The 13,390-nt window shown below is 42.1% G+C and overlaps 1 protein-coding gene across 1 annotated transcript in view; it reads right to left on the bottom strand.

The window, feature by feature from the left end:
- Window positions 1-7,757: 7,757 nt before the first annotated feature.
- The window catches only part of arvcfb (ARVCF delta catenin family member b), a 362,128-nt gene continuing 356,495 nt past the window's right edge, over window positions 7,758-13,390 (bottom strand). Inside the window, exon 19 of the mRNA XM_041202618.1 lies at window positions 7,758-9,790. Within this exon, the coding sequence (XP_041058552.1) occupies window positions 9,785-9,790 (6 nt within the window). The 3' untranslated portion in view covers window positions 7,758-9,784. The remainder of the gene's footprint in view (window positions 9,791-13,390) is intronic.

Raw genomic sequence — 13,390 nt, 5'->3', positions numbered from 1 at the left:
TATTGCTTCCTAAATGGTCTAGATGGTTAAGATAATGAACAGTCAGCCCATGTATTTCAGGAACATATCAGGTTTGATCCCCAGTTTGTGCTGAGCTAGCTGACTTCAGCTGGTGGTACTGCAGTACTGAGGGTGTGCTGTACTGCCAGAGGTGCTGTCCTTCAGATAAGACATTAAACCGAGGCCTCGTCTGCCGTCTTGGGTGGATGTAGAAGATCCTGTTGCACTAATTTGAATAAGAGTGAGGAGTTATCACAGGTATCCGGCTCAATATTTATTCTCAATCGTTATCTCAAAAGCAGGTCCTCTTATCATTATTACATGACTTTTGGTAAGAGTTTACTGGACGCAAATGAGTTGCTGCATTATAACAGTGGCCATGCTTCAAAAGTACTTAATTGGCTGTAAAATATTTTGAGATGTCTAGTGATCCTGAAAGACACTATATAAACGCAAGTCTTTCTTTTCACAGGATGTCCATGGGACAGGTAGGGGAAAATCCTTCTCCAGATTGCTATCCAGCAACCAATGCTGGAAATAATGTGGTTCCTAAAGGAGGACATATGACTCACCCTGTGGTATACACATGAAGAAAGGCCTTCCTTGAACAACTGAAGGGTGCCACTCACAAAAGTGCACTTTAACAAGGAATCAACATCTTTAGAAAACAGTGGCAGAACAAAGGAGGAATTTTAAAGAGCCCAACATACAGTGCAATAGAAGGGTTTTATAAATTCAAAAGTATTTGAACATTCTTCTGATTTAATTTCATTTTGATGGTGCTTTGCACAATCAATAACATAGCTGCACTCTTCAGTTAAGTTTATTAAAGATGTCACCAGTGTTCTTTAAATGCGGGACGTGCCAAATTGTTACAAATTTTTCATTACAATAGTGAGTAGACTTCAAAAGTACTTTATTGGCTGCGAAACACTGGGGAAATCTTGAGGTCCTGAAAGCTACCATCTAAATTCAAGTTCTTTCTATTTTTCCTTAGTGTTACAGTTCAGTGCAGGTTAATTGAATCTCACTTTGTGATCATTTCTATTATAGGGGAGACATTGGCATTGTCACTGGACTATTAATCCAGAGGCCCAGGCTAATTGTCTGTTGACAGACTCTCAAATCCCACCATGGCAGCTGGTGGAATTTAAATTCAATTAATAATTCTGGAATTTAAAAAGCTAGTCCCAGTAATGGTGAACATGAAATTATCGTTGACTCAAAAACCCTTCTTGATCGCTAATGTCCTCAGGGAAGAAAATCCGCCGTACTACCTGGTCTAGCCTAGATGTGACTCCAGACCCACAGCAACACTATTGACTCCTAACTGCCCTTTGAAATGGTCCAGTAAGCTACTTAGTTGTATTAAACCGCTACAAAATCAAAAAGGAATGAAACTGGATAGATCATGTGGTATCGACCTAGGCAGAGATGACAATGGCACACCTGGCCTTGTTGACCATGTGAATTCCTCCTTACTAATATCTGGGGGTTTGTGCCAAAATTGGGAGAGTGTCCCACCAATTAGGCAAGCAATAGTCAGACTGTCATACTCACTGGATCATACCTTAAAGCTAATGTCCCAGACTCCATTGCAGTTATATGTCTTGTCACAGTGGCAGAATAGATCCACCAGAGGGGCTGATGGTGGCACATTGGCATACAATTGGGAGGGAGTTGTCCTGGGAGTCCTCAACATTGACTCCAGACCCCATTAAGTCTCATAGCATGGACAAGGAAACCTCCTGCTGATTACCATCTACCACACCCACTCAGCTGATAAATTGGTACTCCTCCATGTTGAACACCAATTGGAAGCACAGCAGGGGTGACAAGGGCACAGAATGTACCCTGGGTGGGGGGTCTTCAACGCCCATAATCAAGAGTGGCTCAGTAGTTCCACTACTGACCAAGCTGGCCAAGTCCTGAAGGGCATAGTTGCTAGACTAGGTCTGTGAGGGACAAACCTACTTCACCTCATCTTCAGACTTTATTGGCTGTGACTGGGGAAATCTTGATGTCCTGGAAGCAACTGTCTAAATATAAGTTCTTTCTATCTTTCCTTTATGTTACAGTTCAGTGCAGGTTAATTGAATCTTACTTTGTAATCATACATCTGTCGATGACTGTATTGGTAGGAATGATCGTCACATAGTCCTTGTGGAGATGCTGTCCTGCCTTCACATTGAGGATACCCTCCATGTTGTGAGGCACAGCCATTATGCTGAAGGGGATAGGTTTATCACAAATCTTGCAACTCAAACCTGGGCATTCATGACGCACTTTGGACCATGAGCAGCAAAAGAATTGTATTCGATCACAATGGGCCGTAAGATCCTCGGAGTGGCAATCAGCGTCGGATTGCCACTCCATGCCCATTTATCTATGCCAAATTTTCTCTGTGCCTGTCTTGCCCGACCTTCCAACTCATGCCAGGTGAGAACCAGGCAGCACAGCTGTCTCTGAAGTCCAGCACCATTGAATTGAAGGAGGACAAGCGCCCCTTCTTATGGCACTAGCTGCGGTAAATCAAATAAGTTTAAAGATCAGATTGAAATTGACAGGCCAGGGTGAAGCTAAGTACCGAAGGTAAGTCATTAGGATTTGGTGGTTGAGGGGGATTGGAGGTCAGACATGAGGGGTGGCGGGGGCTGCTAGGGGCATGGACATTCGGGTGGGGTGGAGAATTGCTGTCAGGTTTGGCCTGCAGGGTGGCACGTTCGGTCGGGTCAAGGGGTGAGTTGGGCCTGTGTGAGGTGGGGGTTGATGTGTTGGGTGAGGAGTTCTGTGCAAGGTGGGGGGCGGGGGGGGGGGGGGGGTTGTTGGGAGTGGAGAACATCATGGGAGGGTGGTTAGTTAGGGGTGTGGGAATCCCCTGGTTGGGGGTGGGGGGGAAATCGGTCTGGGTCTTTACAATAGCTACCCAGAAGTTCAAAAAGGGTTTTAGTTCTTCTAACTTTTTCTGGGTAACTATTGGTGTAATCCTGTCGGAACCACCTGATATTGGCACTTTAAATCTAATTTTCTGATGGTTCCCAGTGCAAGGCAATTGCCCAGATGAAGTGTGCACCTCTGGACAACTGCTGTGGAAATGCTCATCTGTGGAGTTCCGAGAGGTATTCCCCAGCGTATCTTCGGGGTATTCCCCCCCCCCGAATCCAATGCTGGGGAGTTCAGAAGTTATGGCCCATTCTGTAAACTCATGGCCCAGCACATCCTGCTCTACCGTTACCATCAAGCTGGAGGATCAACCCTGGTCCAATGAAGAGTGCAGGAGAGCATATCAGGAGCAGGAATACCTCAAAATGAGGAGTCAACCTGGTGAAGCTACACAGGGCTACATGCACATCAAACAGCAAAAGCTGCATGCAATATACAGAGCCAAATGATCACAAAAGCAATCAATCAGATCAAAGTTCTGCAGTCCTGCCACATTCAATCATGAATGATGGTGGACAATTGAACAACTAACAGGAAGAGGAGGCATCACAAATATTGCCGTAATAAAAAAATGCTGGAAAAACTCAGCAGGTCTGACAGCATCTGCGGGGAGAGAAAAAGAGTTAACGTTTCGAATCCATATGACTTCTTCAGAGCTAAAGAGAAGTAGAAATGTGACAGAATTAACACTGTTTAAGGGGGGGGGGGGGGGGGGGGGGGGGGGGGGCGGCGGTGGAGCAGGTGAAGCTAGCTAGGTCAGTGATTGGTGGGAGCTAAGGAGTGATTGACAAAGATGTCATGGACAAAAGGCAAAGGGTGTGTTAATGGTAGTGGTAAGGGCTAAAAAAGATACCGATAGTGGCATAAAGGTTATAAAGCAAAATGTGTGACTAGCTGAATAAGGGTCAGCGCTCTGTAAAAGAACACGGAACAAGTAACAGATTTCCAGCATCTGCAGTATTTTGCTTATACAAATATTACCATCCTCAATAATGGGGGAGTCCATCACATCAATGCAAATTACAAGGCTGAAATATTTACAACCATCTTTAGCCAGAAGTGCCAAGATGATGATCAATCCCAGCCACCTCCAGTGGTTCCCAGAATCACAGATACCAGTCCTCAGCCAATTCAATTCATGTGATATCAAAAACAGCTGAAGGCACTGGATAGTGGGAAGGCTGTGGAACCCGATAACATTTCAGCAGCAGCACTGAAGATTGTGCTCCAGAACTAGCCACGTCCCTAGCCAAGATGTTCCAGTGCAGCTACTAAACTGGCATCCACCTGACAATGTGAAAAATTGCCCAGTGCACAAAAAGCAGGACAAATCCAACCCAGCCAATAACCACCCCAGCACTCGATTCTTGGTCATCAGCAAGGTGAAAGAAGGGGCTGTTGACATTACTATCAAGCAGCACTTTCTCAGCAATAACCTGCTCATTGACACTCAGTTTGGGTTCTGCATGGGGCTCCTGACCTTGTTACAGCCTTGGTCCAAATATGGACAAAAGAGCTGAACTCAAGAGGTGAGGCGAGAGTGACTGCTTTTGACAGCAAGGCAGCATTTGACCAGGAGTGCCATCAAGGAGCTCTAGCAAAATTGAAGTTAATAGGAATTGGGGAAAAACTCTCCCACTGATTGGAGTCATTCCTAGCACAAAAGAAGATGGCTGTGGTTGTTTGAGGTCAATCATCTCAGTTTCAGGACATCATTGCAGGAGTGCCTCAAGGTAGTGTCCTCGGCTCAGCCATCTTCAAATGCTTCACTGACCTTTCCTCCATCATAAGGGTCAGGAGTGGGGATGTTCACTGATTGCACAATGTTCAGTACCATTGCAACACCTAGATACCGCAAGGATCTATGCCCATATGCCTTTGGGCAATAATCAAGCTTCGGCTTATAAGGGGCAAGTGACATTAAAACCACACAATTGCCAGGCAATGACCATCTCCAACAAGAGATAAATCTAACCACACACCCCCATGACATTCAATGGTATTTCCTTTGCTGAATCCCCAACATCATCGTGGGGGTTATAATTGACCAGAAACTTAACTGGACTAGCCATATACATACAGTGGCTACAAGCGAGCAACTCACCTCCTGACGTCTCAAACCTGTCCACCATCTACAAGGCACAAGTTAGGAGCTTGATGGAAAACTCTCCACTTGCCTGGATGAGTGCAGCTCCAACAAAACTCAAGAAACTTGAGGTAAGACTGACTGGCCTTGACATCAAGGCAGCATTTGACCAAGTGTAGCATCAAGGAGCCCTAAGAAAACTGGAATCAATGGGAATCTGGGGGTAAACTCTCCACTGGTTGGACACATACCTAGCACAAAGGAAGATGGGTGCGGTTGTTGGAAGTCAATCTCGCAGTTCCAGGTCATCATTGCAGGAGCTCCTCAGGGTACTGGCCTAGACCCAACAATTTTCATTGCTTCATTAATGACCTTCCTACCATCATAAGGTCAGAAGTGGGGATGTTCGCTGATGATTGTACAATGTTCAGCACCATTTGCGACTCCTCAGATGCTGAAACAGTCCACATCCAAATGCATCAACACCTGGACAATATCCAGGTTTGGGCTGACAAGTGGCAAGTAATATTCACGCCATAAAAGTGTCAGGCAATGACCATCTCCAATAAGAGAGAAACTAACTTTTGCCCCTTGACATTCAATGGCATTACCATTGCTAAATACCCCACTATCACCATCCTGAGGGTTACCATTGACCAGAAACCGAACTGGACTAGCCATAAAAATACTGTGGCTACAAGAGCAGGTCACAGGCTAGGTATTCTGTGGTGAGTAACTCATCTCCTGATTCCTCAAAGCCTGTCCACCGCCTACAAAGGACGAGTCAGGAGTGTGATGGAATATTCTCCACTTGCCTAGATGAGTGCGGCTCTCACAACACTCAAGCTTGACACAATCCAGGACAAAGCAGCCCACTTGATTGGCACTCCTTCCACAAACATTCACTCCCTCCACCACCGACGAACAGTGGCAGCAGTGTGCACCACCTTTAAGATTCACTGCAGGAATTCACCAAGGCTCCTGAGACAGCACCTTCCAAACCCACAACCACTACCATCTAGAAGGACAAGGACAGCAGATAGATGGGAACACCACCACTTGGAAGTTCCCCTCCAAGCCACTCACCATCCAGTTTTGGAATTATATCGCCGTTTCTTCACTGTCACTGGGTCAAAATCTTGGAACTCCCTCCCTAACAGCACTGTGGCTGTATCTACGCCACGTGTACTGCAGCAGTTCAAGGAGGCAGCTCAGCACCACCTTCTCAAGGACAATTAGGAATGGGCAATAAATGATAACCTAGCCAGCAATGCGCACATCCCATCAATGAATGAAAATAACATCCAGGACAAAGCAGCCTGCTTTATTGGCACCCCATCCATTACCTTAAATATTCACTCTCTCCACCACCAATGCACATTGGCAGAAGTGTGTACCATCGACTGCAGCAACTCACCAAGGCTCCTTTACAGCAACTTCCAAACCAACAGCTTCTACCACCAGAAGGACAAGGGCAGCAAATGCATAGGAATACGCCTCCTGCAAGTTCCTCTCTAAGCCACACACCATTCTGGCTTGGAACTAGATCAGCATTCTTCCACTATTGTGGGATCAAAATCCTGGAACTCTAACAGCAATGTGGGTGTACCACAACATGTGGGTTGCACCCGTTCAAGAAAACAGCTGACCACCACCTTCTTAAAGACAATTAGGAATGGACAACAAATGGAGGCTTAGTCAGCAATGCCCACATCCAGTGAAATAATAAATTAAAAAAGCAGTATAACTGCAGGCTAAAATCACTAACCCCATAAGTGTCCACAAAGATGATTCAGAAAATTGATCAAATACTGCTGTACTTTTGTTTCAATAAGTACATTTTAACTCTCATGGAAAATCCTTGTGCTTGAATGGGTTCTTCGTAGAATTTTCTGGTAGATCAGTGAACATCTTTAACATAAGTGGTGCCTGAAGTTACTTAGTGGTCTGGTCATGGGCTTGATTGATGCAGCTATGATATCCTTGGCAGGGCATAAAAAATTTTGACTATTCCCCATGGGGACCTGCTCTGTTCCAGAACAGATAGCTCTAGTTGCTGAACCTGCACTAAAGTTCGCTTATCAATAAACAGATTCCTACACTGTGAATGATAGTAACATTGTATTCCAAAAGAAGAATGTGTTAAATTAGAAGCTGGTCCAAGCGAATACCTTTCAAATCCATTTATAGCAAATACTTGAAATTTTAACTTTTTGGGGCTTCCTAGGGATTCCACACACACTGGCTTACAATTAATATTAGAGCAAGGTCAGGTTCCAAAGAATGAAGTCATTGAAACACCTCTATGGAGTCTCTGTAAATGCACAATAATTGACCAAAACATTAAAATAAAATCACAGGCGCTAGATTTCTTACTGAATGAAGCAGTTCTCTTATTTGGCATAAATGCTCTTGCCCCTGGACTCGAATTATTATGAAGGGTGTACAAGTGCGTCCGATCAAATGGTTTCAGGTACAGAGAGCTAAGAGATTAGACCTATATACCAAAATTCGTTTCAGCATTACAGAAGACAGCAGGTTTCCAACAATAGGACCTCGACTTGCCCTATCAGATCAAAGTGCATTTACACACAGCATCAAGTTCAATGTTTGGCTTTACAGTTTGAAATGTTAACTGCTGGTTGAAGAGTTTAGCTGGCTCATTGGACAGTAATCCTTACATGTGGGCTGCACAGTTCTAATGAATAGTTTGAAGAAACACACAAAATCATTTCCAGGCATTGTTTATTGAAAACACACCAAGTTTATAATTCTACAAACCTGGTTTAACAAGCTTTCTACCTGCTGCAGGATATTAGTGGAATTAAACATAATACATTCGGTCACTGTAGCATAGTTCTAAGAAAGCGGTAAGTCATTGTTTAGTGTAATTTATAATACAGTGTAATGCAATGCGATGCAAAACCCACCAGTATAAACTACAGTTATGCTAAGAGTAATATATATATTATATATATAAAAACACATCATCTTTTTCTACCATGAAAAGTTTAAGGCACATGATAGTACAAACACATTTGCCACTAATAACCAGAAGTCCCAGATAACTGAACAGTAATATCTACAACCAGAATGAGTAGACCTTGCTTGTTGTTTCTTCAAAGCAGTCACCTGTAGCACATTCTACACAAAAGAAAAATAATTAAAGGTCATAAACAGCTCTCGTAACGTAGTTAGGGACCTTCTCTATTTTCCAACCCTTTGGTAACAAACAAGAATTAACAGCAAATGTTGTGTCCGTACCATCCAATGACACTGTTTTGGCAACTGACGTATTCCAGTTCATCCTTCAGGTACGGAAGTATTTGAAGAAAATCACTGCTTCAGAATCACCCACCCCTCCCAGTTCAAAGAAAAAAATGTTAAGATACAGTTCTGCTTTTAAAAAGGCATTGCAAAAGTCAAGCTAACCAATATTGTTAGACATAAAGAATACATACTGTACATGCCAGTTATTATGAATGCAAAATAAATTCAACTTTTCCAGTAATTTGGGAGCACTTGAAGAAAAAGTCACTGTTTTTAATGATGTGCTTTCCAGGCATCCAGATTGAAAATTCAGTTTGTAACTCAGCTGCAAGAAGTAAAAATCAATTAGAACTTAACACAACAAAACTTTGTTTTTTTTTAATAAAAAGACATACAATGGTTCAAAATACATAGACAAACTTGCCGTGCTGGGACAGCGCCTTTAATTCTTTGATTTGTTTTGGGTTGGTGGGATGGGGCAGGGGGAGGGCTACACCTCTTTTTGTTTCGTCATTATATAGACCGGTACAGCACCAATGTCACTTATGTCATGCTGGTTTTCAATGTACAAAAACTGAATTGGGCCATAAACTGCAAAGCATTCCAATAATGTTAACGTTATGTCATTATTCCACAACCAGTAAATTCCAAAATGGAACCGGGTAAATATACAAAATGCCAAAAAAAGTGAAATGTCACCTATGCATTAAAATTTGCTTCCACATTAAAATGACTTGCACCACTTTGCCCCAGTCTATCGAAATATTTTGTATTTTCTTAATGGAACATGTAACACCTCAGTTATAACTATACACTTACAACAATTCAATAAAACCAGCAGTCTACCAGCAGTCTAATAATTTGAGCTTACTCCACTGATTAACTTCAAAGCCTTCTTGTGTCACCTATCAAACCCCTTTCTAGCCTTCTCTAGTTACTTCCTTCATCTCAGCAGCTGTGTATTCATGTCATATCTTCACTCAGAACACAAAATCCATTGTAAAATGAAACAGATTTAAACTTGGTTTTCACAGTTCAAAAAGAAAGTGCAAACAAAGTTATGGTAAATGGTTTAAATTGGGGGGAAAAAAAAAACACTATTTTGAAACCAGTTTTTTAAAGTAACGATTCTTTTTGTTTAAAAAAAAAGACCCTCTTGGCTTCCTTTCTCTTCACCACGTAACATTCTCTTATCACCCTTCATACCACCTACTGCAAGATTTCAAAAGAAATCTAGCCAACCAGACAAAAGCAATTTTTTTGGCTAAGGGCTACATTTGGAGGGATTATATTGCAACTTTCTCCCCCCCCCACTTCCCCACCCATCTCCCCGAAAAGATGTGGTTATATTATGGTTTGACCGATGGGGCTTCTTTTTCCTTCTCTTTAAATTTAGTTGATAGCTTCTGCGAAATGAAGTCCTCCAAATCTAATGGCAGTGGTGAACAATGAAATCCTCTGTATAATGTTCAATACTGCTGCATTTCATGCCTGGAATAAACAAGTTTGGGAAAAGAAAAACAAGTTATAGGTTGTGGAAATGGATCATTTTTAAAAATCAAATAATGTTTGCTCTAGTTGTCACTGGTCACACTTTCTTGGACTGACAATGCCACCTATTGTGTGGAGTAATTTCCTTGTTAAAAAATTTTCTTTCCCAGAAAAAATAGAATCTTTCCCCCTGCAGTCTTGTGGTGGGTAGCTTTCCAGTCCAAGGGAGGTAATTATCCAGCCTGCAATATTAAAGACACCATTAAATTTAAAAAATAGATCAACTCTAAGATTGACAAACACAATAAAGCTGAATAACCTGCAAAACTAGTCAACCTAACTTGTTTGCATTCCGCTGCATATGCAAGTTTCATGTCAAACTTGCTAATTTTTTGTTTGAGCGCTGAGATCTATTTAAATGCATCTTTTCTTGGAAATACCCACTATATTTCCTTCATCTATTGAAGAGAATGGCATGATGATGGTTAAACAAGTACCCAAGGGCACAAAGTGCCAACTGCCTGAACTGGGATAGATCAGTCAAGTCTCAGGTAACAACTACCCTCTCGAGAAAGTTTATCCTGTCATTAGTAGAACAAGCAGTCAGGCTTAGAGTTATAGGTTAAGCTGTATGTGGTTCTCATTAACATCAGACAATCTGTAAATCTATGAGCAGGACCTATTGGCCTTTTTCATCCTTGCAGCACAGCAGCATCAGTCGTAATATTGTATGATCGAGGGGCTTCTTCCATTGCTAAGAAAACGAGTGTTGCATTTTTTTAACGCAAGAGTTGATAAAACTTTTAAAGTGAGGAAGATACAGGACAAAGGGATTATCTTTCTACTGTTCTAACAAAGGCCTGACACACAGACACAGTGGGCCAAATGGTCGCCATATGTGCTGCAAATAGCTAATGTTGAGTAGGACCTCTCACTGCTATTTCTGAAGCCAATTTTAGGAATGAATAGAGAGATCATCATATTCTTGTAAATGCCCACCTCCATTTAAGGTAGCACAAGGTTTTGTTTGTGTGGCATTTGATGCATTCTGTACAGCAATGTCCTGGTCTTGATCTCAACCATACATGTCATGAAGCGCCTTACGTGCAGAGCCATAAGCAAATCACATTTCCGAGTTGTTCTTTTCACTCATACCCTTGTTTATTTAAGACACCTCAATAGGGCAGATTATTTCATTTTACAAATTTGCTGGAAGAAGCAATCCTTACCCTGGCTTATTAATTCATTCAACCATTGCCATGCTCAAGCAATGGTCTAAAAAAATAACTTTCCTCAATTGAACAGTGTTAAAAATCAAGCATCTTCATCTATTTCACACCAACCTACAAGGTTATTGATATATAGTTGCACTTTTTGATTTAATTTGTTCTGATATTCATGGTGGCATTTGCAAATCCAGGAATAAGGCAAGTGACATAAATGATTATTATTGTTCAACTGTTTATGTAGGCAATGCTATTACAAAAATGAAAAATGAAGCAACATATTAAACTAGTTATAAAATTATTTAATGGTTAGATGCAAGCAATTTTACATTAGCAGCGTGCTTTACAAAATAACTGCTCAATGGGACAAGCATGAATTACTCGACAGAACAGAGGCAACTGTGAATTTTGAGGCTAGGAATAATGTATGAGACAAGGATATCATACAGCAGGCTATATTTAAAACTGAAGTATTATATTTTTTGTTTAGAAGGCATCAACATGTTTGCAATCAAGTACTTTGTTGTAACAAGGATAATATGCTCATATGGGTGTCAGCATGGTTGAGTTAGAGCATGCTTGCTGCAGAATCATGAGATCACGGGGTCAACTCTACTCCTGAACTAATCTAGCCTGGCACTTCACAGAGTCAGAGTGAAACAGCACAGAAACAGGCCCTTAGGCCTATCGCGTCCATGCCAGCCATCAAGCACCTATCAAATCCCACTTTCCAGCACTTGGCCCATAGCCCTGTATGCTATGGCATTTCAAGTGCTCATCTAAATACTCCTTAAATGTTGTGAGGGTTCCTGCCTCTACCACCTTCTCAGGCAGTGTGTTCCAGATTCCAACCACCCTCTGGGTGAGAAATTCTTTCCTCAAATCCCCTCTAAACCTCCTGCCCCTTATCTTAAATCTATGCCCCCTGATTATTGGCACCTCCGCAAAGAGGAAAAGTTTCTATCTATCCTATCTATGCCCCTCAATTTTGTATACTTCTATCAGGTCCCCCCTCAGCCTTCTCTGCTCTAAGGAAAACAACCCTCACCCAACCAGTCTCTCTTCATAGCTGAAATGGTCACATCCTGGTGAATCTCCTCTGTACCCTCTCCAGTGCAATCACATCGCTCCTATAGTGTGGCGACCAGAACTGCACAACAGTAATCCAGCTGTGGCGTAACTAGCGATTCATACAGCTCCAACATAACCTCCCTGCTTTTATATTCTATGCATCAGCTAATAAAGGCAAGTATCCCATATGCCTTCTTAACCACCTTATCTACCTGTGCTGCTGCCTTCAGGGATCTATGGACATGTACACCAAGGTCCCTCTGATCCTCTGTACTTCCTAGGACCTACCATTCATTGTGTATTCCCTTGTCATGTTAGTCCTCCCAAAATGCATCACTTCACACTTATCAGGATTAAATTCCATATGCCACTACTTTGCCCGTCTTTCTTATCCATTCAATGCATTACAAATGGAGTGCTGCATTGTCAGAAGTGCAGTATTTTGATGAGCTGTTAATCCAAGGATAAAAACAATTTCTGGATGCTGGAAATCCAAAACAAAAACAGAATTACCTGGAAAAACTCAGCAGGTCTGGCAGCATCGGCAGAGAAGAAAAGAGTTGACGTTTCGAGTCCTCATGACCCTTCGACAGAACTGATTGAATGTTAGAAGAGGGGTGAAATATATGCTGGTTTAAGGTGTAGTGTGATTGTAGGCACAAGCAAGCAGGTAATCAAAAGATGTCACAGACAATGGAACAAAGAAGTGTTGGAAGGTGGTGATATTATCTAAACGAATGTGCTAATTAAGAATGGATGGCAGGGCACTCAAGGTACAGCTTTAGTGGGGGTGGGGTGGAAAGACTAGCCCGGCATACAAGATTTAAAAATAATGGAAATAAAGAAAAATCTATATAAATTATTGGAAAAAACAAAAGGAAGGGGGAAGAAATGGAAAGGGGGTGGGGATGGAGTTCTTCCAGTGAAGCCCAACGCAAACAGGAGGAACAGCACCTCATCTTCCGACTAGGCACTCTACAGCCTTCCGGACTGAATATTGAATTCAACAACTTTAGATCTTGATCTTCCTCCTCCATCCCCACCCCCTTTCTGTTTCTTCCCCCTTCCTTTTGTTTTTTCCAATAATTTATATAGATTTTTCTTTTCCCACCTATTTCCATTATTTTTAAATCTTTTATGCCCCCCCCACTCCCACTAGAGCTGTACCTTGAGTGCCCTACCATCCATTCTTAATTAGCACATTCATTTAGATAATATCACCACCTTCAACACTTCTTTGTTCCATTGTCTGTGACATCTTTTGATTACCTGCTCCTATCACTGCTTGCTTGTCCCTACAACC

Source organism: Carcharodon carcharias, chromosome 13 (assembly GCF_017639515.1).
Source record: "Carcharodon carcharias isolate sCarCar2 chromosome 13, sCarCar2.pri, whole genome shotgun sequence".
NCBI classification, from domain to species: domain Eukaryota; kingdom Metazoa; phylum Chordata; class Chondrichthyes; order Lamniformes; family Lamnidae; genus Carcharodon; species Carcharodon carcharias.
This window is presented reverse-complemented; position numbering and strand designations above follow the sequence as displayed.